Source organism: Opisthocomus hoazin, chromosome 1, assembly GCF_030867145.1.
Source record: "Opisthocomus hoazin isolate bOpiHoa1 chromosome 1, bOpiHoa1.hap1, whole genome shotgun sequence".
NCBI lineage: Eukaryota > Metazoa > Chordata > Aves > Opisthocomiformes > Opisthocomidae > Opisthocomus > Opisthocomus hoazin.
This window is the reverse complement of record NC_134414.1, coordinates 6,164,406-6,189,399: the sequence shown is the minus strand read 5'-3', so window position 1 is coordinate 6,189,399 and position 24,994 is coordinate 6,164,406. Positions and strand designations below refer to the sequence as shown.

The window sequence follows — 24,994 nt, the reverse complement described above, 5'->3', positions numbered from 1 at the left end:
GGGGGCAAAGAGGATAGCTAATGTGAAGTGAGAAAACATCATTAACAACACAAGGATTTTAGGACCATAGGCCCAAGGATTACCATGGATGTCAGTGAAGGCTTACCAATGCAGGTGTCAGCTCTAACGATGCAGAGCTTGTCTTCCAGGACATTTTCTAATCTAATAGTCCAACACCTCACAGTCCTACATACATTTATTTTCATAGTAGCCCAGCCAGGGCCGAGCTATAGATTATAAGCAGGCAAGATGCTCAGAAGTACTTGGGAGCCTTTAGTCCACCTGTTTTGAACCTAAAATGGGTGCAGACATCACTCTTAGAGTCCAGATATTATCGTGAAGAGGGACTCAGAGTGCTCATCGTTCAGGGCACCATGCTCCTCTTGCCGTACGTTTTTGCTAGCGGCTGCATGGCCACCTGATGGGTTGGTTCACTCACTGATCTGTCTGAAAACTGGTCTTCTTTTTTTCTTTTTTTGATGCAGTGAAGGGCTGCACAAATGCTGGCTTTGATGTAACGGAAAGGAAGGTCAGGATGGCCTCTCCCTGCTGCCCTGCAGTCATAGGGCGACTTAAACCATCCGAGGAAACATACTTTGGAAAAGTTGTATTCATGCGCCCAAGCCCACCCAGAAAGTCCAGCATGGTAGTGGGGCTTAAGCCTAGTTTCTGGGTGAGCAACCCATAACCTGTGGCCCTTCCTTGGTCCTCTGCGGGCTGAGACCTCCCCCCATGTGCTGCCAGGACAGCTATGTTTTGTGCCTCTGCCAGTACCTTGGCCATCTCTGGACCATCCCTTTACCTGCAATCCCCTCTAAAATCAAGGGGCGGATAGATCTCACCAAAATGCATCATCACATGCCGCCAACATCATGGCTGGTAAAAAAACACCAGCTCTAAGGTGCCAGGCTCCCGTCACAAGGGGCTTTGGGATGAAGAAGCCATGTGTTTCCTTTAACCTACAATAAAGTGAAGCTGTTGAAAGAGAAGGAAAAGGAGGTTAACGATCTCTTTGAAATGTAGGTTCAAATTCCCAGCACGGCCCCAGTCAATTACCAGCAAGTGCTGTGACACACATCCACCACTAACGAGGAAGAGGAAGGGAGCACGTGGCGCAGAGGTGCAGTCGGGCAGTGGCAGGGGATAAAGGATCACCACAGTGGTAGGAAATTTTCCAGGGGTAAAACTTTGGGTTTTTTTTTCAGGCTGATTCATCCTCTTGGGGTGCACCTGGAGTGGAGGCTGGACCACTGGAGGGGATGGAGCAGGGCAGGATGGCGGCACATCCCCCTGCCCAAACCCCCTTGCAGCTGGCAGGGGCTTTCGGAAGGATGCGCAGCGCCTGGCACAGCGGGCTGCCGATTTCCCCGAGGTGCTCCTCGGTGAGAATGAGCCGCTTTTATTTTAATGCTATTAACGAAAGGCAATGCAGGGGTGGGGACGGGGAAGGAAGGGGTTTTGCTCTGGCGCGGAGGAATGTGTGCACATAGGCATACAAATGCTAGGAGACAAAGACTGTGATTAAGAGCCGGCACTCCAACTCTCTGCTTATTACAGGAAAGGATTTATCTGGTAGCCTAATTTCAGCTCCAATTTTCCACCTTTTAATCATGTTCCCAGGTCTGCTTGTCCACTCGAAAAGGGAAGGAAGGGGATGTCTCAGGGTGATGGGGCAGGAATAATGCAGCGGCGCTGACTCTAGAAACACGCGTGGGGCAGAGAGTTTCTCTACCCCAAAGCTTTCCCAGGAGGGAGATCCCGGGGAAGCCAGAAGGATTATGCCCAGCCATGCAGCATTATTTTCTGGCATGGGAAGAGTGCATCCGTGCTTTCCGGCCTGACCAAGCCAGGGTGCATGGAACAAACGTGCTGGAAATAAAAACCTTCTGCAAAATGGAAAATGTACAGAGGAGCAGCTATTTTTAAAAGGGACGGCACCTGCTGCTGCTATGAAGTCAGTCACATAATCAGTCAGCGAGGGACTTCTGTAGGCTGACAGCTGACAGCCAGGAGAAACAGCTCCAGCAGACTGACGAGAAGAAAATGGAAGCTTTTGGGTGCCAAGAGATGCATGTTTTCAAATGAAGAGAATAAAGCCACCCTATGCTGCCCTGGGCATGAAGCCGACAGGGGGTAGGAATCCTCGGTGTCTTTCCCAATATATCCGAAAGTGGGGTGAGACGCTGATAACCCTCCAGGAGACAGAATGCTGCAAGCAAACACCAGCTCAGACACTTCTTCCTGCTCCCTAACCCAGCCTATCCTGATTACCCAGCCTCTGCTGAGGTTTTCCTGCTTCTAAAAATATTCAGCCTCTAATTAAAATGCCCATCTTCCTTGCCAGGGCAAACGTATCCGGCCACAGAGCTGAGCTGGTCCTGGAGACAGCCCAAGCTTGCAGCTAACCAGCCTGGCCGGCTGTCCTGGCATGGGTGGCTGGGGTGATGTCCGACACTAGGGTTTAGTCCATCACACCGTGTTATCAAGCTGACAGCAGCTTTAGGAATCTGGCATGAGAGCCTCCTCAAATTTTGCAAGCCTGAAGCCACAGTGTGCCTTTTCCTCCTCCATGGGGACATTAGTGCCTTGTTTCAGGTGTTGGGGTCCCATGGCGGAGGGGGATGCATGTGTTGGCAAGGCCAGGGCTCATGCTGCCAACGGACGCTTGTGTGCTTCTTCCCATGCAGAAGGCTTGGGAAAGGCTATTTAAATAATAAAAATCATTAGCAAAATAAGAGGAAGTTAAGGCAAGGGGGCAAAGGAGTACTGGGAGGTACAAGGTCCAGCACAATGCTGGAGCACCATAGAAGTGGGGCGTTCACATGGAAGTGGGAGAAGCCAGCTTCAGACATGTTGCTCCGTGTCCAGTGTCCATCCCTTGGCACCCTCCATCGCTCTGACTGAGCCTTTTGTCCCAGGGCAGAAGGGATCTCATCCAGAAGGAGCCCCAGAAGTAGCATGGTAGTGTAGCCTAATGTTCACAGCATGCAATGGTGGGCACAGGAGGAGAAGTCATCTCTAAGGGTTGGTGATGGCTTTTACTCTACATTCCACAACAGTGCTGGGAGCAGGATCTGGCCTCTCCTGGAGATGGCTACCCCTGGGTTACAGTCTGACTAAACCTTGCAGTCCTGGAGGACAGGGCAGTTTGGAAAGCCAGATGGAGAACCAACAGCCTCTTCCAGGCAGCCTGCAGCTCTGCCTGCGTGGATGGAAGACACAGTTGTTCCTTCAGGCTTGGGAGGACCGGGAATGCTGCAGCTTCCCAGAGGCGGTTTCCTCACCAAGGCTCTGCTCGCATCACTTTTATACACAGCACCGAGAAGTGCTTAAAATTAAATTTTCTATTTAAGAGCAGGCAATGTCCTCCTGAGACATTTCTATTTATTCTTTAGTTGCAATGGCTCTGCATGCTCTTAACCCTCCACGTAGCAGCCCCTGCTCCTCGGAGAGTGGTGCTGAGGCTGGACCACGTGTATCTCACTGGAGAAAGCTCTGTGGTCTGGCAGCATGTGGTTTGCCGTGTCCTGTGGCATCACCCGTTCACTTCCTCCCACCTCCATGGCCTTGTGAAACAGCTTGTGGGCTGTCCCCACATCTCCTGCTCTGCAAATCCAGCCTTTCAACCCTAGCAGACCGTGTCCCAGGTTGGCCAAATCCACGAAGATATCCCCAACGACTCCGACAAGCTTTGGAGCAGATCCTGGAGCAGGAAATTTGCTGCAGATACTCTTGTGCTGCTTCACTGCCACATGTCCATAATTTCATTTGAGTCAGCCAGTGAAGCTCACAAACCTTTTGGTCAGCAAGGAGCCCTGCAAGCCAAACACAGGACAAAACCTGCCCCCAGTATGGAGACGCAACACCCATGAGGCTGGTGGGGCTGAGCAGAGCAAGGAGAGAAGCCATGTCGATTTTGACCCAGCAACAGCTGCTGTCCTACCAGCACTAAGGAAATAAATCCAAGGGATCTGGTTTTATTCTCCTCCAAATCACTTTATTATATTGTGAGTAATCGCAAAGCCTTACAATGCTGCAGAGGTTCTTTGAAAAAACAAACACAGCGACGGCATTTGCCAGCTTTTGCTAAGACTTGTTTAGCTAGCGGCTAGCATTGAGATTACACAAGGAAATCTTGCAGTCTTCAATTGGATTGTCACATTGGGTTTTAAACTTACCACAGTGGCGCAAGGAGAGTAACTTTAACAGCATGTGATTCCCGAAACATTTCATCTACGTACAGACTTATAAAATTAAACAACTTTTTAAAAAATTACATTTTCTGCCAGCAGAAAAGAATTCTCTTAAAAAGGCAAGATCCACTAAAAACCACCTCCTCCCTCCCAAACTGCCCCTTCTTGCACTGCAGTTGGCTGCCATTCCCCTCCAGATTCCTGCCTGTGGGCAGTCCCGTTGCCTTTTTAAGAAAATCAATGTTTTTTTGTGACTGTGAAGGCTGGTTGAGCATTGCAAAGGCTCAGTAGAGGGAGAAAACCACTAGCACTGAAAGAAAGGGTTAAAATGCCACCCTAAGATCCACGATGGAATAGGAGGTGGATGAGAACGTGAGAGAGATTTGAGTATCCAAAATGAGGTGTTGACTCTAGCTTTTGTGGGCCCAGTGGGTTCCAACAATCCCTGGAGACAGTTGCTTTGGGCAATAGGGTTTCCATTTGCAAAGCCCTTTGGGAGTGTGAGGATGAAGGCTGAGCTTCTCCCAACGAGGGTTGCAGGACGGGTTTATACTTGCATCACCTTTGCATGGACCTCCCTAAACCAGCTTCAAACATTGAAGGTTGCCCTGATGCAAGGCCGGGTTTAGAGACCAAGCTGCAGACCAGCTCAAGCAGGACTCCCACCCACAACATCACTTCCCGTCCCCAGTACAGAGCATGCCAGATGTGGACCAGATACTTCCATTGCAGGAGCTCCTATAAGCAAGTTGAAGGCTTCACACATGGCATTGAGTCATGCTGTGCTGCCTTCCCCCGCTTTCTTCTAGCCTGGAGAAGAGGAGAGACAAGAGGGTGTCCCCTTTGCTTTGCCAGCATTTCAGCAACAGAGGAAAATACAAGTAAAGCTCCAAGGACCAGGCTTTATATCAGATCTCGGTTGGCAGCCAAGGAGCTGTGTGAGAGAAAGAAAAGCTACAACTCTGGAAAGAAAACCCCAAGATCTTTCCTCTGATAGGCAAAGTGCTCCAGGATCACAGGCGTCAGTGTTAATTCTTCCCTTGGCACATTCTGGAGAGTGTTTCGGTGCTGGAAGTTGCCTCACATGAGCCCAGCCAAGTTGCAGATGTTGTGTTCAGATGGGGGAACGTCAGCATAGACAGCTTACTTTCACATCCTCTGAGTCTGTGTCTTGGTTTGATGAGGTTGTCAAGATGAGAATCCCAGTCACGGTTTTCTTCCAAGCTTCCCCAGAAAGGGAGGAGGGATTTTAAACTAAAAAAGGGTACATTTAGATTTGATATAAGGAAGAAATTCTTCATTAGGAGAGTGGTGAGGCACAGGTTGCCCAGAGAAGCTGTGGCTGCCCGCTCCCGGGCAGTGTTCAAGGCCAGGTTGGACGGGGCTCTGAGCACCCTGGGCTGGTGGAAGGTGTCCCTGCCCATGACAGGGGGGTTGGAACGGGGTGATCTTGAAGGTCCCTTCCAACCCAAACCATTCTGTGATTCTACGATTATTTTTATTTTTTTTTAAGCTAGATGACATGATCTCTTCACTTTGCAGCTCAGTTGATCTGCTTCATTGGAGGCTAGTTCCTGGGTGAGATGCGGCTGCTGGTAGACCCCTCTGCTTCCCTTGCTCTGTTGCCCACCATCTCTGAGCAATAGCTCGCTATAAAGATAGAGAGATGGGAGGTTGCCAGGTTTGGACCTGAAGTAATTTGACGGTTGAGATGGGAAAACAGGGAGAAAATTGTGGGAAAAGTTCTCGACTTAATGTTCATTGCAAACTTATGCAAATAACATGTAAAAACCAACACATTAGGAGCACCCTGTATTCTGGTTTGTCTGGAAATGTTTCTTCAAGATTGAAAGTGCATGACAGGGAACAGGGTGCTGCTAATGAAAGCAACATCCAGAAGGCACTTCTTGGGGAGTAATCATTAAAAAAAGGATGATGCGTGGGATTTTAAGCAAGCAGCTACGGAGTCGGTACGTTTTGGTGTGTGCTCTGCAGATACATAGCGTTGCTCCCACAAACATGTCTGGGGCACAAAGGTTTGCTCCAGACCGGCTGTTCTGCCCTGGGACCTGCAGAGCAGCTTGGTCCTCGTTGTCCAGCATCACCGCTCTTGAGCTAACGGGCTGCATGCAGGACCTCAATGCACTGGGCAAAATCTGGAGCCTGCAGATGATGTGGGCCAGGATTTGGGAATTTATAAAATCATCCACAAACAATCAAGTATTGGCATATACAAATATATAAATTATTGACAGTTTTACAAAAGGCACACTGCAAGCCATTTCAGTCCGACACCTGTACAAATCCCCCTGCCCTCCCTTCCCCACCCCTTCTCCTCAGCTTTCATCACAAAACGTAAGGCGCTGCTGCTACAGACCCATGGCTGTCGTGGCAACTGAGGACCTCTTTTTTGGTCAGCCCAATTTGTCGGTGGTACTGTCCTTCTTTGATGGTCTTAAGACACTGTATGTTCTTCCCCAAGGTGATGCTTTTGATGGAAGGCAGGTATTTCAGCGCAGTCTTTGGCAAGGATGACACGCCTGTCCCAGAGAGGTTGAGCTCTTGCAGGGAGTTCAGACCAAAGATAACTTCAGCAGTCAGTGACTTCAGGTTGGGATTACTGGATAAATCCAGGACTTGGAGGGCTGGTAGTTCCTTGAAGCTATAAGGAGATAACTCTCCAAAGCCACGCAGGCCACTGAGGGATAAATGAATCAAATCTTTCAGCCCTGTGAAGTCTCCTTTCTCTATCCTGACTAGAGGGTTCCCATCAAGATTTAAGTATCGGAGAGGAATCCCTTGAAGGTTTGGCACAGACCTTAGCCTGTTTCCAGAAAGATTTAAGTTCTGGATGTTGGGGCTGCTCTTTTCACGGTGCCGCGTAATTGTGCTGAGCATATTATTGGATAGATCCACATTCAGGGGTTTTCCTTGACCTTTTGAAGCAAAAATGTCCATTGCTATATCCAAAAGCTTGTTATTGCTCAAATCTATGTCGCTCAGAGGAGAACTGGAGAAACAGTCCTCTGGAAGGACTTCCAAAGAGTTGTGACTCAGATCCAAGGACTCCAGGTACCGGAGCCTGGAGAAGGTTGTGGAGGAAATCTTGGCAATTTTATTGTAGCTCAGGTCGAGGCTTACCAAGGTGGTGTATCCAGGGCCAGTAAGCATCGATTCATTGATTGTTTCCAGTTTGTTTGATGATAGATCCAAGTAGGAGGTATCCAGAGGGATTGGGACAGGAACAATGTGTGAGCCTATTCCACTGCAGTCCACCTTGGTCAAGCTAAAGCTGTCAAAGAGACCAAAGCTTTCCACTTCGCAGTGGCAGCCAGGGAAGCAGGTTTTGGTGGTACCAAAACAAGGAAGAAGCAGCAGCAAACTGAACCAGGCTAGGAATGCCATTGTTGACCTGGAAAACAGAATGATAAGAAAATAGATTAAATTGCAGCAGAAATTACTTTACTGAAGATGTGTAACAGTTTGAGTCAAGCAATCTTCTCCTCTATCTTTCCAAAGGAATAGATTAAGTATACTCTTAATAATAGTATAATAGTGTGGGACATGGATGTCCCAAACACTTTGTCTCTCATGTTGTAAGCCCCCCTGGGAAACTAATAGAGGAGAAAAAAAATTGGTTAAACAGTCTCTGCAGAGACAACCAAGACAAGACACAACTGGAAATCAGCTGTAAGAATAGTAGGCTGCCTTAAAGCAAGATCTGTGCAACACGCACACTTTTGACTAGACCATGCGTGAGGCCAAATGACAGCTCAAACGCTGAGTCATTTTACAGCCTGGCAAACTTTAGCACACAGAGGTCTGCAGGTCAGGGCATCCATGCGACGTCTGGGAGCACCGAGTTCAAGGCCTTGCATTGACAGGTTGGGGAAATCATTTAGGCTGTGTGCTTAGTGGGAGTCTTAGGTGTCCAAAACCCTTATAAGGGAAGGAAAAACCAAAGTGTTGTTCAAATTTCCTATAGACGACAGAGATAACGGCATCATCAGAACATCCTCCAGGATGAACAGTGTGAAAGACCAGCAGCATGTCTCCCTTGCTTAGACTTCAGATGTAAATTTAGACGTGTTTAGGTAGGTAGGATCATTGCTTTATATCAGGTGGCTAAAACCAACCCTCCTTGGGCTGATGGCAGGCAGGACAGGCAACGGCCACTTGGCTGCCTGCCTGTTGGAGCAGAGGAACCAAAGACTGTTCAGTAGACCCAGACTCTGCTGTGGTGGGTCCAGCCTCCTGCACAGGCATTGAGTGGAGTGAGCCCATTTGTTTCATACAGAGCCTCTGGGGAGTCTTTGCTAATTACATTATGTATTATCTCTGATTAACGATGCCAGCAAGCAGGGAGCTCCCTCCACCCTTCCTCCAGCAGTGGCATTTCTGTCCCTCTGCCACTGAAGCCAAGGGAGGAAGAGAGCTGATCTACACCTCACTGGCTTTGCTGGACCTCTTTAGATCGCATCCTAACAGCTCCTCCACACAACTGTGGGCAACAGCAGCTGCAGGATTTCAAGAGCCAGCCAAAAAAGCTCTGCATCTCTGGAGAGGGTAAACTGGAGCATGCCAGCAGCTTGCAGGTCAGCAGAGGCAGCAAGAGCTGTCCTCGTTGGTTCCCACTGCAGTCATGGGTATCAGCTCTTCATGCCTTGCAAACAAGGTCTCCGGGAGGCTGGCAACAAAAATTCCCACCAAACCAGGAAAGCAGATCCATCAGCACTACTCTTCGGCTATGCTGCTGGTGATAAAGTGGCTCACATGCCAAGCACTCATTCAGACAAAAAAAAAAAAATCCCTTTTAAACATGTGTTCCCATCCCCACCTCAGCCCCCTGGTCTCTATTCTCACCTTTTCCACCGCTGTTTAAAAGCACTTTATTGACTTCCTTGCAGCATCATCTTTCCCACATGCTCTTTGATCTGGCTGAGGCGCCTTCCCCACAGCCCTTGCACCTTCCCAGGACCATTTCCTAGAAATTCGCGCTTCCTTTCATCTTCCCTCACCCACCCCTTGGCAGCAGTTTCCATCCCTTTCCAGCATGGTCTTCCTGGCCCTGGACACCAATCAGGGACTACTTGCCGATGTGCAAAAGAAGTGCAAAGAGGAAAAAGTGTTGCAAAAATATTGTCCTGATCACTGATATGACTTGTCTTGTGGTAACTCCCAAACCTCCTGCAAACAGAGAGTAGAGACTGGGACTCTGGCCAAAGTGCCTGCAACCTAAGCATTTCTAAAAGCCAACATGCAATCCTCGGGGGTCCATTATTCTATAGAAACAACAGAAAATTGGTAACATGAACCCTAGTCCCAGCCCATATCAACTGTTTCTTGAGAAAACACATATGTATGCAGAGGGGATGCAGGGGGTAAGAGCTCTTTTCTGCAGACACGTTTCCAGATATCCTTATCCTAACGACATCAACGCTAATCCCCTCTGGTTCTGTGCAGACAGACCATAGCTTGCTCCCTCCTGCAGTCTCTCCTAAATATTACTTTATTTTTTCATGAAGCTGCATTTGGAACGCACCGAAATGTTTTATTACCAGGGGAAATTACAGCAGTGGGGAGCTCTTGGAAATTAAAAAAGCAAAAACCCAAATGTAAATGCCTCATGCATAAGGAAGCACCTGCATTAGTGCTAGCTCAGTCTACTGGTATTTATTCTCCTAAATCCCACCCCATGGTTATTCCCACTTGATGTCTCAACAGGGAAAGTGCCTCCTCACTGCCCCTTTGAAAGCCCAGCTCAGTTCCTCATGGCATCCTGTTGGCCTCGGTGGGAGCTGGATCAGACCCAAACAGGTCCAAAGACACATCAGTGTGAGACTTGGCTGAGTGCTGGTAAGACCTTCATGGGCTTCTGCTGAGCCACCTGAAGAAAAGCAAGAGGGTAATCTCCAATGTACTAGTTTAGCTGGGAACAGACTTTTTAATCAGGCCTGTGGTGATAGGACAAGGGCTAGTGGTTTTAAACTAAAAGAGAGGAGATTTAGCCTAGATACAAGGAAGACATTTTTCACAGTGAGGATGGTGAAACCCTGGCACAGGTTGCCCAAAGAGTGGTATTTGCACAGGATCTATTGCTTCTTCCCTCACATCATTACCCCAAATTCTCCCTTACTGGCTCTGCAATTACTTTGCATATCAGATGCAATCCATTACCACCAGTTTACAACTCCCTTATGGAGCAGCATGAAGCATTTATAGGCTAACAAGCCACTTGGCCCACAGCTCTGATAAAAGATAGAAGAAATAAAGGTACTGGTCATCTTCCAATCCAAGAAAGAGACTCCTGCATTGCCAGATAATCAACGAAGAGCTTAGTCAGGTACAGGCATGCTTGATCATCACATGGAGCAATCGATAGTGCTCTTTGAAATGGGGAAAGAAACATGCCGCAGGCATTTACAGTTCATCTGTGTACAGCGTACATTTGAAACCGCATCAAATTGCCTTTGGATTGCTGCCTCCGAGCTGCTCTGTTGATGAAGGCAGGAAGCCAAGGCATCCCCTCAGAAGAGGAAGATGAGTTATTCTCCTGCAGCACTAGGGAGATTCACCTGGAGGAAACACCACGGGCCAGAAACCACCGGCACCATCACCTAGGATGATGAGGAGAAAGCCACTGGGAGAAAGCAGCCCACCCTCGGGCTGGTTCAACCATGACCTCTTCATTTCTACAGCTGTTGTGGTGTGGAGAGATCCCAGAGATAAATTTTGGCCATCTGACAGCTCTGGGGGGCTTGTTACACCCACTGATTTCAACAGGAGCTGCTGGGGGTGCAGCACTGTCCCCCACATTTCAGGTGCCCGGAGTGGCTGCAGGGCTCTGGTCTTTATACCTCGCTTGTCCTTTCTGCATGGCAAATATCCTGAGACAACCCCAAGGAGACCTAGCGGTAGGTAATGGAGCCAAGGCTGGACCAAGGTCCCAGTAGGGTGCCAGCCATCTCCCCCAGATCCCACATCTCTCCCTGAGCCTGCAGATACCGTGACTCCACCTCCCTGTTCTGCTCATCCCCTGCACCGTTGGGTGGCAGGACCCAGGTGGAAATCTCACACTGAGATTTCCCTACCAAAAAAATCCTTTAAAATCCAACTTTAAAACCAGATTGCAGAGGAAACCCAGGTTTCAGTTGATGGCCGGGGAGGTGGGAGAGAGAAAAGCCTTGTCATGGTGTTGTTGGAAGTTCATTCTTCTCACTGCACTTGATTTCCTCCTCCTCCTCTTCCTTAAAGACTTTTCTCACTAGTCTTCCCTGATCCACAGCTAAGGCTTTGCTACCCTGTCCCCACTAACACATCCCACCCTGGATGGAAGCCCATTGCTTGGGGACTGCTCCCCTCCTCGGGAATGCGGAGATGAAGATGATGCTACCTAGGCTAGCTCTGGTTGCTCTGACAACCACCAAGACAGAAATCCCTATAGTCAAAAATCAAGGGTTAATTAAAAAATCATAAAAGGGGGAGGTGTTTGAAAGTTCATTGTTTGATGGAGTCAGTAAACAGACCTCCAGTTCATGCTGCACCCCTCGGCCTCCCCGAATGTGTCATTCGACAAAGCTTTAGGCAAAATGCAGCTGGAGTCCGGGCTGAAGACCCAAAGTCACCCAGTGAAGTTTCAGGTAAGAAAGAAGTGCAGAAACACCAGGTTGTCTCTACGGTGGGGTGAAGAGAAAGAAAAGGGGATGAAACCCACCTAAGACCAGACCCACGCTTGGCGATGCCCTGTCGCTCCCTTGACCATGGTGGAGCGGGTTGCCCACTCTCCTTGAGCTCCTGCTTCCCACCCCATCACCGACTGCATCCTCCAAACCTGAGTTGCACCCAGCAACCAGGTGCACCCAGGATGAATCCGTTCAGCTCATTCATCCAACAACCCCCCCCCCCAATCTTCCTTTTCCCCCTTCGGTGAGGCAGTTTGCCAACAAATTGGGCTGCCCAGTCGCAGAGCAGCCAACTCTGACACAGGAACAGGGAAAACGGGACCAGTCTTTTCAACACCAGCTCACAATGAGAGCAGATCAGGTGTGACATGAGCTGGTGTCCAAGGCCTGGTGGTCAGATCTTGGTAATTTCCTTTTTTTTTTTGCCAATGTGCTGCTGGATTAATTCTGGATTAACAGCAAACAGAGCAACCTTTAAAGGAAAGAGGCAAAAAGGAAGGGTTGGAGTCCGCCTACCCCAAACAGAGTTGCTGTTCTAGCAAAAGACGGAGGAGCTGGATTAGCAACAATATTTCATCAGGAGGAAAATTTGGGGATTGTCTTCTGTCTCTTGTGTCAGCCAAGTGAACAAAAAGCAAAGCCTTTATAGCAAGGCCCACTTGGCTGCAATCATTAATTGGGGACAGGGGGAAGAGAACATTATTGGAAAGCAAAGCAAGCTGCATAGGATATGATAGAGGCCATAAATCCTCCAGACTGCAAAAAAAAAGAGATAATTGGCTCTTTCTCTCTTTAAATACTTGGGAGGCTCCGAGAGGCAGCTGGGACAGCAGCTCCGGAGCATCAGGATGCTCCTGAGTTGCTTCTCCAAAAACAAAACTGCTTCAGAGACTTTTCCCCTCGCCCCCACTCCCTTAATTATTCTGGAAAATGAGAATAATTCTTGACTGAAGTGCAACACTAGCAACAGCTACACTTTTCCAGTGTAGACTCTCCCAGGTGAAGTCCAAATGACGTCGCAGATGCAATCACAGTCCGGTCTCCAGATCCCACTTGCCAATGCCAGCAGACAGCAAACCTGGCTCAAACCAGCCTACAACCAGAGATCATGAATCCCTTAACTCTCAGGCACACACCCATCACATGATAAAGAAAATGCTGCTGACGAGGTTACTCTTTCTTTTCTTTTTCGATGTGAATCTATTGAAGTAAAGGTCATCCAAGCTTCTGCTCTGCCTGCTTCGGACCGGCTCTTTCCTGCAGAGGGGGTCCCCCTATGCACGCAGCAAAGAGCTGTCTTTACTCCCCTCTGTAAAGCTTATCAAACCAATTAGTGCTTCCTCACAAAGGAGGTTTGGTGTAAATGTGAACAGGGCTTTCTGATCCATTTGTTATTTTTTTGTTGTTAGCTGGCATGGCGTACGCTTTGCAAATAACGGTCCTGGTTTTCTACTCAGTGTTTGGGCTCCCCAGTTCAAGAAAGATGAGGAGCTACTGGAGAGAGTCCAGTGGAGGGCTACAAGGATGGTGAGGGGACTGGAACATCTCTCCTATGAAGAAAGGCTGAGGGAGCTGGGCTTGTTTAGCCTGAAGAAGAGAAGGCTGCGAGGGGACCTTAGAAATGCTTATAAATATCTTCAGGGTGGGTGTCAGGAGGATGGGGCCAGACTCTTTTCAGTGGTGCCCAGCGACAGGACAAGGGGCAACGGGCACAAACTGAAGCCGAGGAAGTTCCAGCTGACCATGAGGAAGAACTTCTTCCCTCTGAGGGTGACGGAGTCGAGGAACAGGTTGCCCAGGGAGGCTGTGGAGTCTCCTTCTCTGGAGATATTCAAGACCTGCCTGGACGCGGTCCTGTGCAGCCTGCTGTAGGTGACCCTGCTTCGGCAGGAGGGTTGGACTAGATGACCCACAGAGGTCCCTTCCAGCCCCGACCATTCTGTGATTCTGTGATTCTCTTTGTGACTTTTTAGATTTAGGGTGAGGAGAGCTAATGAGAATCCAGAAGTATCTGGTATTTAGGCTTCATCCTGCATTCACTTAGATGGGTCTAGAGGAGTTCAGGGGAGTTACTCTCAGTATCTGCAACAGCAGGATGAGAATTAGTCACTTGGCTCTTCTAAATTCGGCTCAATTTCCTGGAGCCCGCCATCAGGGGCCATTGCACAAGTGGCTTTTGGGTGATAAGTTATCACCCTTCACTTCACGCTGATGGTTTTATCAGTGGGAAGTGCAAAGCTGCCTAGACAGCAGGGCCATCCCCAATTACCCATCAGGATATAGAGAAGGGAATGGATGTGTAACCCAGTCCTCTCCTTCTCCTCACCTTATTTCTCCTACCAATGCATGCAAGCACTGGGATGCGGAAAAACTCAGCCACTAGGATGGTGGCTTTAGCCCTTATGGCTCAATGGAAAAAGATACCAAGAGCCTGAACAGGAGCTAAAATCGTCCTGCAGGTACCTGGACACTCTTTTCTCCATCTTCCTGCTCACTGGGGAAAATCAGAATTAAATGCAGGGAATGAGAAAAGAAAAAAAAATAATAAAAGAATTCTCTATGAATTCCTTTCCACTTTAATAATTTCTAATAATGGATGTAAAAGCACCTCCTTTGCATTCAGTCAAGAGCCCCACCACTGAAGGGGGAGTCGTTAGCAAATAATTAACCCAGTGGTATCAGGAATCTACATTACCAGGCTATGGAAGAATAAAATACAATAGGCACCAAACTGGGGGTGGAAAGAAAAAGTCCTCTCTCGTCCCTCAATGCAGAGATGTGGTTGTATTTAAGGCAGACCAGGGTGGGCAGTGTGATGGGGATGGGTGGGTTCAGGATGGGATCTCCCCTCTCTGACCTGTGGGTCACCAGGGATCACAGGAGGTAGCCAAGACCAGCAGATCTTGAGCCAGGGCTTTGTTTGCTCTGCAGGGAGCTTTGTCCCTGTTCAAGTGATTTTGAGAGGGGACAAAACTGCCACAAATAGACATGAGATGCAGCTACCCGATCTGGACAAGAACCACACTACTCTGCATCAAGTCTATCTTTGCAAGACTGCAGTCTCACCAAAAAAATGTTGAATTTGGGGTGTGGACAGCCAGAAGTGCCTAGGAAAGAAAAAATAAGATATCGTTCCTCATTTTCCCCATATCTCAGTTATTTCCATTGGCTTTTCTCAGCCCCCCACATAGAGAAACTGCTGAGCCAAATCTGCAATGATTAATCAGCATCCCACCGATGCTCTCCATCCTTCAAGCAGATTTTCATAGACTTACATGGGATGGAGTTGGACTAGATGACCCACAGAGGTCCCTTCCAACCCCGAACTTTCTGTGATTCTGTGATTAGCAAGAGCAAAGCTAAGTTGTTAAGCATCAGAAGCTTTTCACAACCCCAAAGCCAAATCCAAGCAGCCCCTCAACCCACCACATGGGCTGCAGAGCAGACGTATGGGACTGATCGAGAGGCAACTCAGCACCTCCAAACCCTACAGCTTCACACTATGGGTTTGTTTTCAAACATGTGATGTCCCTTGCTCAGCTGGAACAGCCTCTGCTCTAATTCTTCTTTAAATTTTAAAAAAGTTATCCTTTCTTTATAAAAGAAATAGAGAGCCTTATTAAAATAATCTTTGCTCCGGCTGTTAATGTCACAAATCCCATCTGCTTTGCAAGAGGCCACAGGTAATTTATCATCCTAGTGTTTAAACAGCTAACAGTTCATTCCACTTGTGCAATCTCCTCCCTCCAGCAACCCTCACCCCCCTCCAAGAAGGAAATCAAGGTGCGGTGCAGTGTATTTTGGGCTCTGACAAAAGGAAACCTGTGCGGGCAGGTCTGCCAGCGCACACAGCAAGTTCCAGCTGATTTAAATCCGCAGTTGAAATATGGACAATTTCTGCTGCCCCCGAGAGCTGCGTGGCATGAAAAGCAGCATCCTGGAAGCAAACGGCAGCCCGGCTCCCGGGAATTTCGCCTAGAGTGGGAAAAAAGTCAGTGCCACCTCCAGCACGAGCAAATTAGGAATTAAATCACAGCAGCACCAGGGTTTTGCACAGAAATCCCCCTTTCCTGCTCAGCCCAAGAAGTTGTCAGGTTAATAGCGGTTCTATTCTGGGTAAGAGAAGTAGTCTCCAGTGGCTTTTGAAAGTAATTTGGCTCGCCAGACTCACCCTTGTGCCTGGAGGAGCCGTTCCCGAAGGGAAACGAAGTTTGCCAAGCCTCCGGAGTGGCTGCGGGCAGGGGACAGCAGGCGTCGGTGCGGCCTGGCACTTCCCGGAGATATTCACGGGGCTCACCAGGACATGAGCATCCCGTTGACTCCCGGCTATGCCAGCTGCAGGATCCCTCAAGCTGGGAGCATCAGCAGCAAAACACCGGTTCCCAGCAGCCCAGGATGCACAGGATCAAACCAGGTGCCCGTGAGGGATGCAGGAGCTCAGGCCTTTCTCCTGCTTCAGCATCACAGAATCACAGCATATTAGGGGTTGGAAGGGACCTCTATGGGTCATCCAGTCCAACCCCCTGCCTAAGCAGGGTCACCCAGAGCAGGCTGCACAGGACCGCGTCCAGGCGGGTCTTGAATATCTCCAGAGAAGGAGAATCCACAACCTCCCTGGGCAGCCTGGGCCAGGGCTCCGTCACCCTCAGAGGGAAGAAGTTCTTCCTCATGGTCAGCTGGAACTTCCTCGGCTTCAGTTTGTGCCCATTGCCCCTTGTCCTGTCGCTGGACACCACTGAAAAGAGTCTGGCCCCATCCTCCTGACATCCACCCTGCAGATATTTATAAGCATTTATTAGGTCCCATCTCAGCCTTCTCTTCTCCAGGCTGAACAAGCCCAGCTCCCTCAGCCTCTCCTCATAGGAGAGATGCTCCAGTCCCCTCATCATCCTCGTAGCCCTCCGCTGGACTCTCTCCAGTAGCTCCTCATCTTTCTTGAAGTGGGGAGCCCAGAACTGGACACAGCACTGCAGATGGGGCCTCACCAGGGCAGAGTAGAGGGGAAAGAGAACCTCCCTCGACCTGCTGCCCACACTCCTCCTAATGCACCCCAGGATCCCATTGGCCTTCTTGGCAGCCAGGGCACGCTGCTGGCTCATGGTTAACCTGTTGTCCACCAGGACACCCAGGTCCCTCTCCACAGAGCTGCTCTCCAGCAGCTCAGCCCCAGCCTGTACTGATGCCAGGGGTTGTTTCTCCCCAGGTGCAGGACTCTGCACTTGCCCTTGTTGAACTTCATCAGGTTCCTCTGCATCCAACTCTCCAGACTGTCCAGGTCATGCTGAATGGCAGCACAGCCTTACAGTGTATCCACCACTCCTCCCAGCTTTGTGTCATCAGCAAACTTGCTGAGGGTACACTCTAACTCTTCATCCAGGTCATTGATGAAGAAGCTGAACCAGACTGGTCCGAGTACTGACCCGTGGGGAACACAACTAGTTACCAGCCTCATCACCCCCAGGGGTGACCACCCCAAATCATTTTACCCCCTGACAGCCCCTGCTTCCCATCCTCCCTTTCGGCTTTTTAACTGTGAACATTTCCAGGAACAGGAGGTCTCGCTATCCCGGCACTCGCTGAGCAGAACAGAGACCTCATCTCATCGGGGAACACAAATATTTTCTTAACTGCCTCAAACTCGGCCCAAACAGGCTCTTTATCATAAACCCAGCGACACATCCCAGAACGGGAGGTCTGCATAGCAGAGGAGTTATTCCAGCACAAACAGGTTTACAAACGAGCCCTTTGCATTGGCACTTCATAGCAAAGGGAGAGGTTTACACCGAGTTTTACACCACCTCTAATGTATTTTGCTCTAGAGGGACCTGGTGAACCTACCAGCAGATCCTCCTGCCCCATCATCTCCAATGCCCAAGGCATGAAGAGAGGCTGTGAGCACCCAGGCTTTACACAAATCACAGTAGTAACCCTGCGAGGATTAAGCCCTCCTTCTTCATGGTGGTATCCCCCTTTGCCAAAAATCAATTTAAAAACTATGGATCACAGCTTTGTCTGCAACGTCGGGGTTGCACGCACTTCCCCCTCCTCTCTGACCATCCCTGGTGTCAGACTAAGAAAGCCAACAAGGTGACATGAATTTTTTAAGCATAAATTATCTGAGGCAGGGCCTTCTTTCTTAGCTGGTCAAATATTGAAAGCTAAAATGATCCTAGCAAGCTTTCCCTGTAACCTCAGCCCCTGACAATGCTCTCCCACACCTGACCCCCAACCCCAGCCGGTTCCTGTGCCAGCTCCTGCTATGACCACACTTTTTCATAGCACTCCGGCTCCCAGAGACATGATATAATTCCAGAGGAATGCACTCCGGGACGAACACCATACGCCAGGCCAGCAGGAAACGTTAAGAGGTGCAGCACGGGGAGAAGAAACCTCTTAAGGTTCTTGGTTTTAACTGTTAATAGAGCTGCTCGGCCGCATCGTTGTGCCTGGCTGGGAAATGCCACGTGCCACGCGTGTCCCTGCGATGGCACATGCCACGTCCCACCCCAGGAGAACGCAGCTTGCAAGGACCCACCAGCACCTGTCTGGTCCATAAGGGAGAGGTGTGATGTCTATGGATGTACTCCTATGGATGTACCCCACGTCCCTGACCTGGTTTGCCTTCAACCACCCTGAGCTGCAGAAGGACCATGCTGCATGGATGGATGTGGATGGGTTCCCCCAGAGAGGATGAGCTGGGCAGAGGGGAGGAAGGACGAGAGAGGAGGGATGGTGCCAGGGGAAGGCGATGCATCCCAGGGTGATGCCTCTGCCCTTCCAGGAGACACACAGCCCGCCTGGAGTGAACAGCTCACAGCAGCCCTATCATCCTTGGTCTCTAAGGGTTTTCTAGCTCTTTCTCCTTGGAACAGAGGTGGCTGCACATCAGGTGTCCGAGCGCTGCCTTGGTCGCGGTGCTCTGCCCGGCTCCAGCAAGCAAAGGCAACCGGCACCAGCCGAAATCATGCAAAGCAGAGAGAAAAGAAATTCGTTGTGGCTGGGCAACGCCTCCAGCCCTGGCAGAAGGATTTTAAGAGGACTCCATGTGGCTTTAGCTCTCTCAAAGACAGCAGCTCCCAAACTCCCTTCTCCTAACAGCCCTGTGGGTCTGCTGGCTTCAATAAGGGAGGGCAAAGTGAGGAGGCAACATTAGGCTGGGTGTCCCTCAGTGCTGCCCCAGCCGGCCCAGAGCTTCTTTGTGGGCTTTTTATTTATTTTTGTGGTTATTTTTTTTTTCTCCATGCACAGTAATCTCCATGCCTCTTTGCCGCCTGTGGCTCTCAGCGTGCAGCTGCAGACCCTCCACCGAGGAGATAATAAATACAATCCTGGCCGTTATTGTTGCAAACAGCACAGCTGGAGGCTCCCATCTCATTCCCCTTCCAGCCTTTCTTCCCCCCCACCCCCCAATAATTCTTGCAATTTGATGCTGCGAACAATGAACGCCAATGAAACCGCTCGGCAGAGCATCAGCTGGAGCTTCAGGAGCTTCCCGCAGCCCAGCAAAGCGCGCAAGGTATTTGCTACGCCCAACGGGTCTCCTATGAGATTTGGGGAGGGGGGATTTGGGGAAGGGAAGGAGGTCTGGGTAAAGCTGACAAAGGGTTTAGCAGCAGGACATCGTCCCCACCGAGGTTCCCAGCCCAGATGATGCTTCACTGCCTCAGGGATGTGGTGCTGTGGCATCTCCTTAACTCTTTGCCTCCTCTCCCTGGCGCAGGATCGTGCAGGGTCTTGGAGACAAGGGTCATCTAAAGTGGGCTGGGAGAGCCACGTCCCTGGCAGGACCCATTTCTCATCACTGACTTTACCATGAGTCCCCATTCACGAGCCTCAGTTTCCCTCGTGATGCCTTAAGGTTAACTAACCGCAGGGCCGAGAGGCATGGGGATGGGTGTACCATCCTCAGGTTCAAGTCCCACTGGTTTAACTGGGAATGGAACGTAAGCCAAGAATCTCCAGTCTCACTCCATGGGGAAGCCCCTGCCAACTCCACCACTGCCACAACTGGCCCAGCCACGTGCCACCACTGTCCTCGTGCACCATGCCCCGCTCCTGCCTTGCCTGGACACTTCAGGGACACCAGCCCTTCTTTGCCCTCTCCAAACTGGGCAGCCAGGCTGAGGGACAGGGAAGGGGACATCTGGGGAGGTGGTTGTGGCGGAGGAGTATCCAAGTGCCTCTCAAATCAGCATTTGTGGACCCTGAAGCATGGCTGCAGTCTCAGCGGCTGCCAACAGCAGACCTGCCTCTCCAAGGACCTCTGCCCACCCATGCTGCCCACCTCCCCTGGCTGCATCCTGTCCCCATCTCCCTGTCCCCTTGGTTTTGGCGCAGCTCTATGGCACTTCTACCATGCCACGGGGATGCCACAAGCCACCCAGGACACACACAACCATCTTCTTTTACCATTTAACCCTGTATTAAGCCACATCCTAACCCAATTTGACCCAATTTCGCTGACTGGCAAAGTAAGACTTCCCAAATTACAGCATCCTCTTATGTGTCCCCCATATGGGCTACATGGTGCTGGCCCTTTGCACCCTGTTTCTCCCTCCAAAGCCAGGGGACGTCACCACACACCTTGTTGTGAGCATAGGAGATAGAGACATCACCATGGGACATTTGGGGACAGGCCAGAAGAGCAATGCTCTCCCACGGCACATGAGAGTGGCCAGGTTCAGAGTTACACTGTGATCCTGTAATCCTTTGAGCTGGAGATGTCTTGCAAGAGGTTGCAACACGCTGGTGCTGGGTAGATACAGGAGCTGCACCTTGGGTGGGAACTGAGCTTTTGCACCAGGATTAACGGGCTTTGGAGGCAGGATCTCCTCCGTCCTGCTGTGTGAAACTTGGCCTCGCCATGCCCCCTGCTACAGACATCTCATGCTCAAGGATGGGAGGAAAATGGGCGATTCTGGGGTCAGGGCCGTGTCCTGCCCCACTTGGAGAGCTCTGTGCACATTTGTCACTTCAGACGTGACAGGGGTGAAGAATCACGTCTGGTTTGACCCACCTGCCACAGCAGGGCTTTGCATTGAAGTCTCAATTTTTCCTAACAAAGGTTATCTTATTGAAAGTCAAAAAAAAAAAAAATAAAGGTCCTTATTTCTCACCCCACGCCTGGGTTTGAGCTACCAAGCACGAACCAGGGGAAAGGAGAGGAGTCAACATCACAGATACACGGGCAGCAAAAGAGAAGCCAGAGGGGGGGAAAGGGGAAGGAAAAGAAAACCCACAGATACTGGCACTCAGCTGTTACACACAGCACATGGCCCTCCGCTCAGCTACGGCAAAGATAAAGTGCTTTTTTTTCTCCAGTTTGCCACTACTCCAGGAGGCAGATTTCCAGCCTGGTTAATGCAACTCAGGAATGTCCCACGCTAACATGGCCAGGTTGGTTCAGACTCTTACAGTGTCTGCAAGCAGGGGGGGGGAGGCCGGGGTCGATTCTCAGAGCACGTATTTCCTTCCCCCCACCCTGTTCCACATCAGAAATACTCCCAGAGGGAATGATGGAAACTCCCAGGAAATTAAAAAAAAAATAATAAAAAATAAAAAAAATTGCAGTACAAATTGAAATCTCAAGACTTCCCTGTAATGAATGGCTGAGCCGTTCGTACATTCACCTCGACAGGTCCAGGTGCCAAGTTTTAAGACAAGAAACGGCTTGCTCCAGCCAGCCTTTATCTCTTCCCGGCCCTCAACATCTCAGCCTTCGGAAGTTTCTTTTGATAGCCTGCCAGGCGGCCAGCGCTGCGGCTGCCGGGGGTGCCGGGGGTCAGGAGGGCTGCCGGACAAGGATGCCTTGTCTCATCCTCCCCTCCAGCCTCTGCTTCTCCCCACTAACCAGCTGACAAGCGGGGAGGAGGAGGGAGAAGAGACTGAAAGAGGAGGAAAAAAAAAAAGCAGTTAGGGATGGAGGGAAAACTCTAAACCTCTGGAAGACGGCGGCTCACCTTTTTTTTTTCCCAGCTCTGTCTCACGCCGGGGTGGCACACGCTGCTGTTCGCTGCGGGGCTGGGGGAGCACAGGATGCTTTCTCCTATATCCAAAATAAATAAAAAAAATTTACAACAAAAAAAAAAGACTTTTGCTTGTTTCTTGGTTTACAGCTCTTTTCTCCCAGTTTCCTCCCACCCATTCAATGCTGTTTTATTCCTTGCATTCAACCTTAAAGAACAGGGGTGCAGGAGACTCCTCATCCCGACCCTGCAGCCTTCTCTGCCAATCCACCTCACCGTCAGAAATTAATATCCCCTGGGATGTCCGTCACGTCCTCGTTCCCTCCGGGCATTCTGTAATTGCTCCCCACCGCCTCTGCCAAGCAGCTGCTCGAATTCATTCACAAACCGGCAGCGTCTCCCCGCAGCACGCCCGCTCCGCCACGCCGCAAGGGAAAACCCATCCGGGTGCTGCCACCCAACCTCCTGCCCACCCCGGAGCCCGAGCATCGCTCGCCCCGCGCACCCACCGCCCCCGGAGAGAGCTCAGCGATGGCTGAGCGTGGGTCGGGGCCATTTATAACCCACGTGTGAGCAAGCACCTCCCGGGACAAGGGCTGGCACCCGCGGGTCACGAAGGGACACGAGCCGTGCCCCGTGCCAGCGCGACGGCCGGCGCTAACCCACTTTCCCTCCGCAGCGCCGGGCTGCCGACGGCGAGCGGCCAGCCAAGTTTAGATTGCAGATTGTCCCAGGGTCATATCAGGCTCCGGGTCCTTTCAGCATCCGACACATCCAGCGCGCTCCTTATTCCCGGAGAGATCGGCGAGGCGTTGGTCTAACCCTGCCTTTCCACAGAGCCCCTTCTCCCGGTATTCGCTACGCTCTCTGCCGCTGCGATGAAGCTTCCAGGCGAGCTTTGGAGCGGCGATCGAGGCGAGGGTTTCAGCGCAACGGCAGCGATCGGCACCGGCCGCTCTCCGCAGAGCAATGGCACAGTGTCCACCCAGACAAGTTTCCTACTGTAACTTCGATGAATGCGGTTATTCAGGCTAACGGCAGCTGATTTATCATGGCAGACGCCCGGGGAAATCTTTCGGCTCGGGAAACCGGAGGCTCCTCTCCCGGCTGCCGAGACAAAACGTCGTCGTGGGCTCGGTTCTCCTGACGCCCGCGCTCGAATGCCACCGAATTGCGTTATGGCTAACCGCGATGGAGAGCGGCGGTTGACGGAGGCGATGCCGCTTCCCCGCGACGCAAGCAGCCGAGCACCGTCGTCCTCGCCGCTCCCCAGCCTACCCAATTCCCGAGCAGAGGAGCCAAGCTGACGGACCCTTTTGTTTCCAGAGAGCTGGCACGTGTTGCGGTTTGCCGGGCTAATAAATCTGCCCTGGTCTGCGCCTTTTAATGACTGCAGCATTAATAACAAGTTTCCATGGAGCTGCCGAAAAGTTTACAGGGTGTGTGCGTTATCAGGGGAACCCCGTGCTTTCTGACCTCCTGCTTCAAAAGTCACAACCAGCAGCTTTTTTTCTTTTTTTTTTTTTGGTAATAAGAGAACAAATAAACTCTGGTCTGCTTCCTCCCCCCCCCCGCCCCCCCAAACACACCTTCCCCTCCAGCTTAATCCACTTATAAGCATGGGAAATTCCCAGGCAGGGAGCTATGCAGAGCCTTTATCTCTGCAACCCGGGGGGGGGGGGGGGGGGGAACGGATAGGACCCCCCCTCTGCACCTTCCAGCCTCTTCACCCCATCCAGGCGACCCCCTCTAAGCTTCACGCCCCCAGCCCCTTCCTTCTCCCCCTTACCTTGGGTGAGCTGCGAAACCCTGCGATCCTCCCGATACCAGAACCCGACCGAAACAAAAAAAAAATCCCCTCTTTCTTTTCTCCCCGACCGCCTTGCTGGGAGGGGGGGGGGGGGGAGGAGGGGAGACAGGGAGCCCTGTGTGAAATCAAAGCCCCGCAAACCGGGCACGGGAGGCGGTGCGGAGGCTCCAGCTGCTCCTCGGATTACTTTGCAGCCGTGGCAATCCCGAGAACTCCACAAAGCACCCGGGGAGGGCGGGGGGGGGGGAAGGAGAGGGGAAGGGAGCCCGGCTGGAGATCCTTCATCCCACCCCGGGGGAGGAGGGAGCGGGGCTGGGGGCTTCCACGCACCCGCTGCACTCCCTCTCCCCCCCCCGCCAAAAAATCCCCTTTTGGGAAAACTGGGGGGGGGGGAGGGGTGGTGGAAAGTAGTTTACCCCCAACCCGAAATCTCCGTCCTCCCCCTGCACCGCACCCGAGGAGGTTCGAAGCCGATGTCCCCGCCGGGCGCCGAGCCCCGACAAACTCATCACACCGAGAAAAGTTTTTCCCACGCAGAGGTTGGGGAAGGGGAAGGGTGGGGGGGGAAGCTCCCCAGCGAACACCCCCCCCCAAGGGCTGCTGGCCCTGAGCATCCCCGGGGAGGGCTCAGCCCGCCCCTACACAGCGAGCTCCCCCAAAATTAGAATTTTTTTTTGGGGGGGATGGTTGCTCTGCACCCCCCTGCCTGCGAGCATGGAGATGGGGGGGGACACTCACCGGGGCCGGGGTCGGTTCCCACGGCGGGGAGCGGGAGCCGGCAGCAGCGAGGCTTGGGGCCGGGAGTCCCTTTCTTCCCTCCTCCTTTTCCCTCCTCCTCCTCCTCCTCCTTCTCCTCCTCCTCCTTCTCGTCCTAGGCGTGCAGCTGGCCGGGCAAGCGGGCTGTCCCCTTCCCCGCAGGAGGAGGGAGGAGAGAGCTCAACAGATGGCTGCACACAAGGGAACATCTGGGAGGAGGAGGAGGGGGAGGAAGGAGGCAGGATTTGCACTCGGCTGTGCCACTCCTGAGCTGGCAGACACCCCCCCCCCCCCCCTTATGGGTGAAAAAGAGGCGGGGGGGAGCGGCACACACACGCTCCCCCATCCTCCCTGGGTAAAATGCCTTGTCGTCCCGTTGCCTTCCTGGGGGCCACTCCACAGAATCACAGAATCCCAGCATGGTAGGGGTTGGAAGGGACCTCTGGGATCACCCAGTCCAAACCCCCTGCCGAAGCAGGGTCACCCAGAGCAGGCTGCACAGGACCGAGTCCAGGCAGGTCTTGAATATCTCCAGAGAAGGAGACTCCACAACCTCCCTGGGCAGCCTGGGCCAGGGCTCCGTCACCC

General features: G+C 51.5%; 1 protein-coding gene across 6 annotated transcripts; it reads right to left on the bottom strand.

Moving 5' to 3' along the window:
* Positions 1-3,975: 3,975 nt before the first annotated feature.
* TSKU (tsukushi, small leucine rich proteoglycan) lies at positions 3,976-24,558 on the bottom strand. Of its 6 annotated transcripts, XM_075415797.1 has the most exons (4): positions 24,389-24,558; positions 21,835-21,920; positions 6,571-7,605; positions 3,976-5,843 (listed from the first exon to the last, which is right to left on the bottom strand). In XM_075415797.1, exons 3-4 carry the CDS (start codon positions 7,596-7,598, stop codon positions 5,702-5,704), a joined length of 1,170 nt encoding a protein of 389 aa, XP_075271912.1. In that variant the 5' UTR covers positions 7,599-7,605; positions 21,835-21,920; positions 24,389-24,558; the 3' UTR covers positions 3,976-5,701. The 6 variants fall into 6 exon arrangements, with proteins under 6 accessions (XP_075271912.1, XP_075271875.1, XP_075271882.1 ...); XM_075415760.1 differs by lacking the exons at positions 3,976-5,843; positions 24,389-24,558 and adding an exon at positions 23,630-23,795 and having other exon boundaries at positions 5,856-7,605; XM_075415767.1 differs by lacking the exons at positions 3,976-5,843; positions 24,389-24,558 and adding an exon at positions 22,507-23,363 and having other exon boundaries at positions 5,856-7,605.
* Positions 24,559-24,994: the final 436 nt, after the last annotated feature.

Excerpts from the sequence above, each read along its gene's own strand:
- TSKU (XM_075415797.1), bottom strand. The coding sequence starts at position 7,598 with ATGGCATTCCTAGCCTGGTTCAGTTTGCTGCTGCTTCTTCCTTGTTTT. Across the intron at positions 5,844-6,570 it reads AGTTGCCACGACAGCCATGG|CGAGCTATTGCTCAGAGATG; the intron begins GTCTGTAGCAGC and ends CTATCTTTATAG.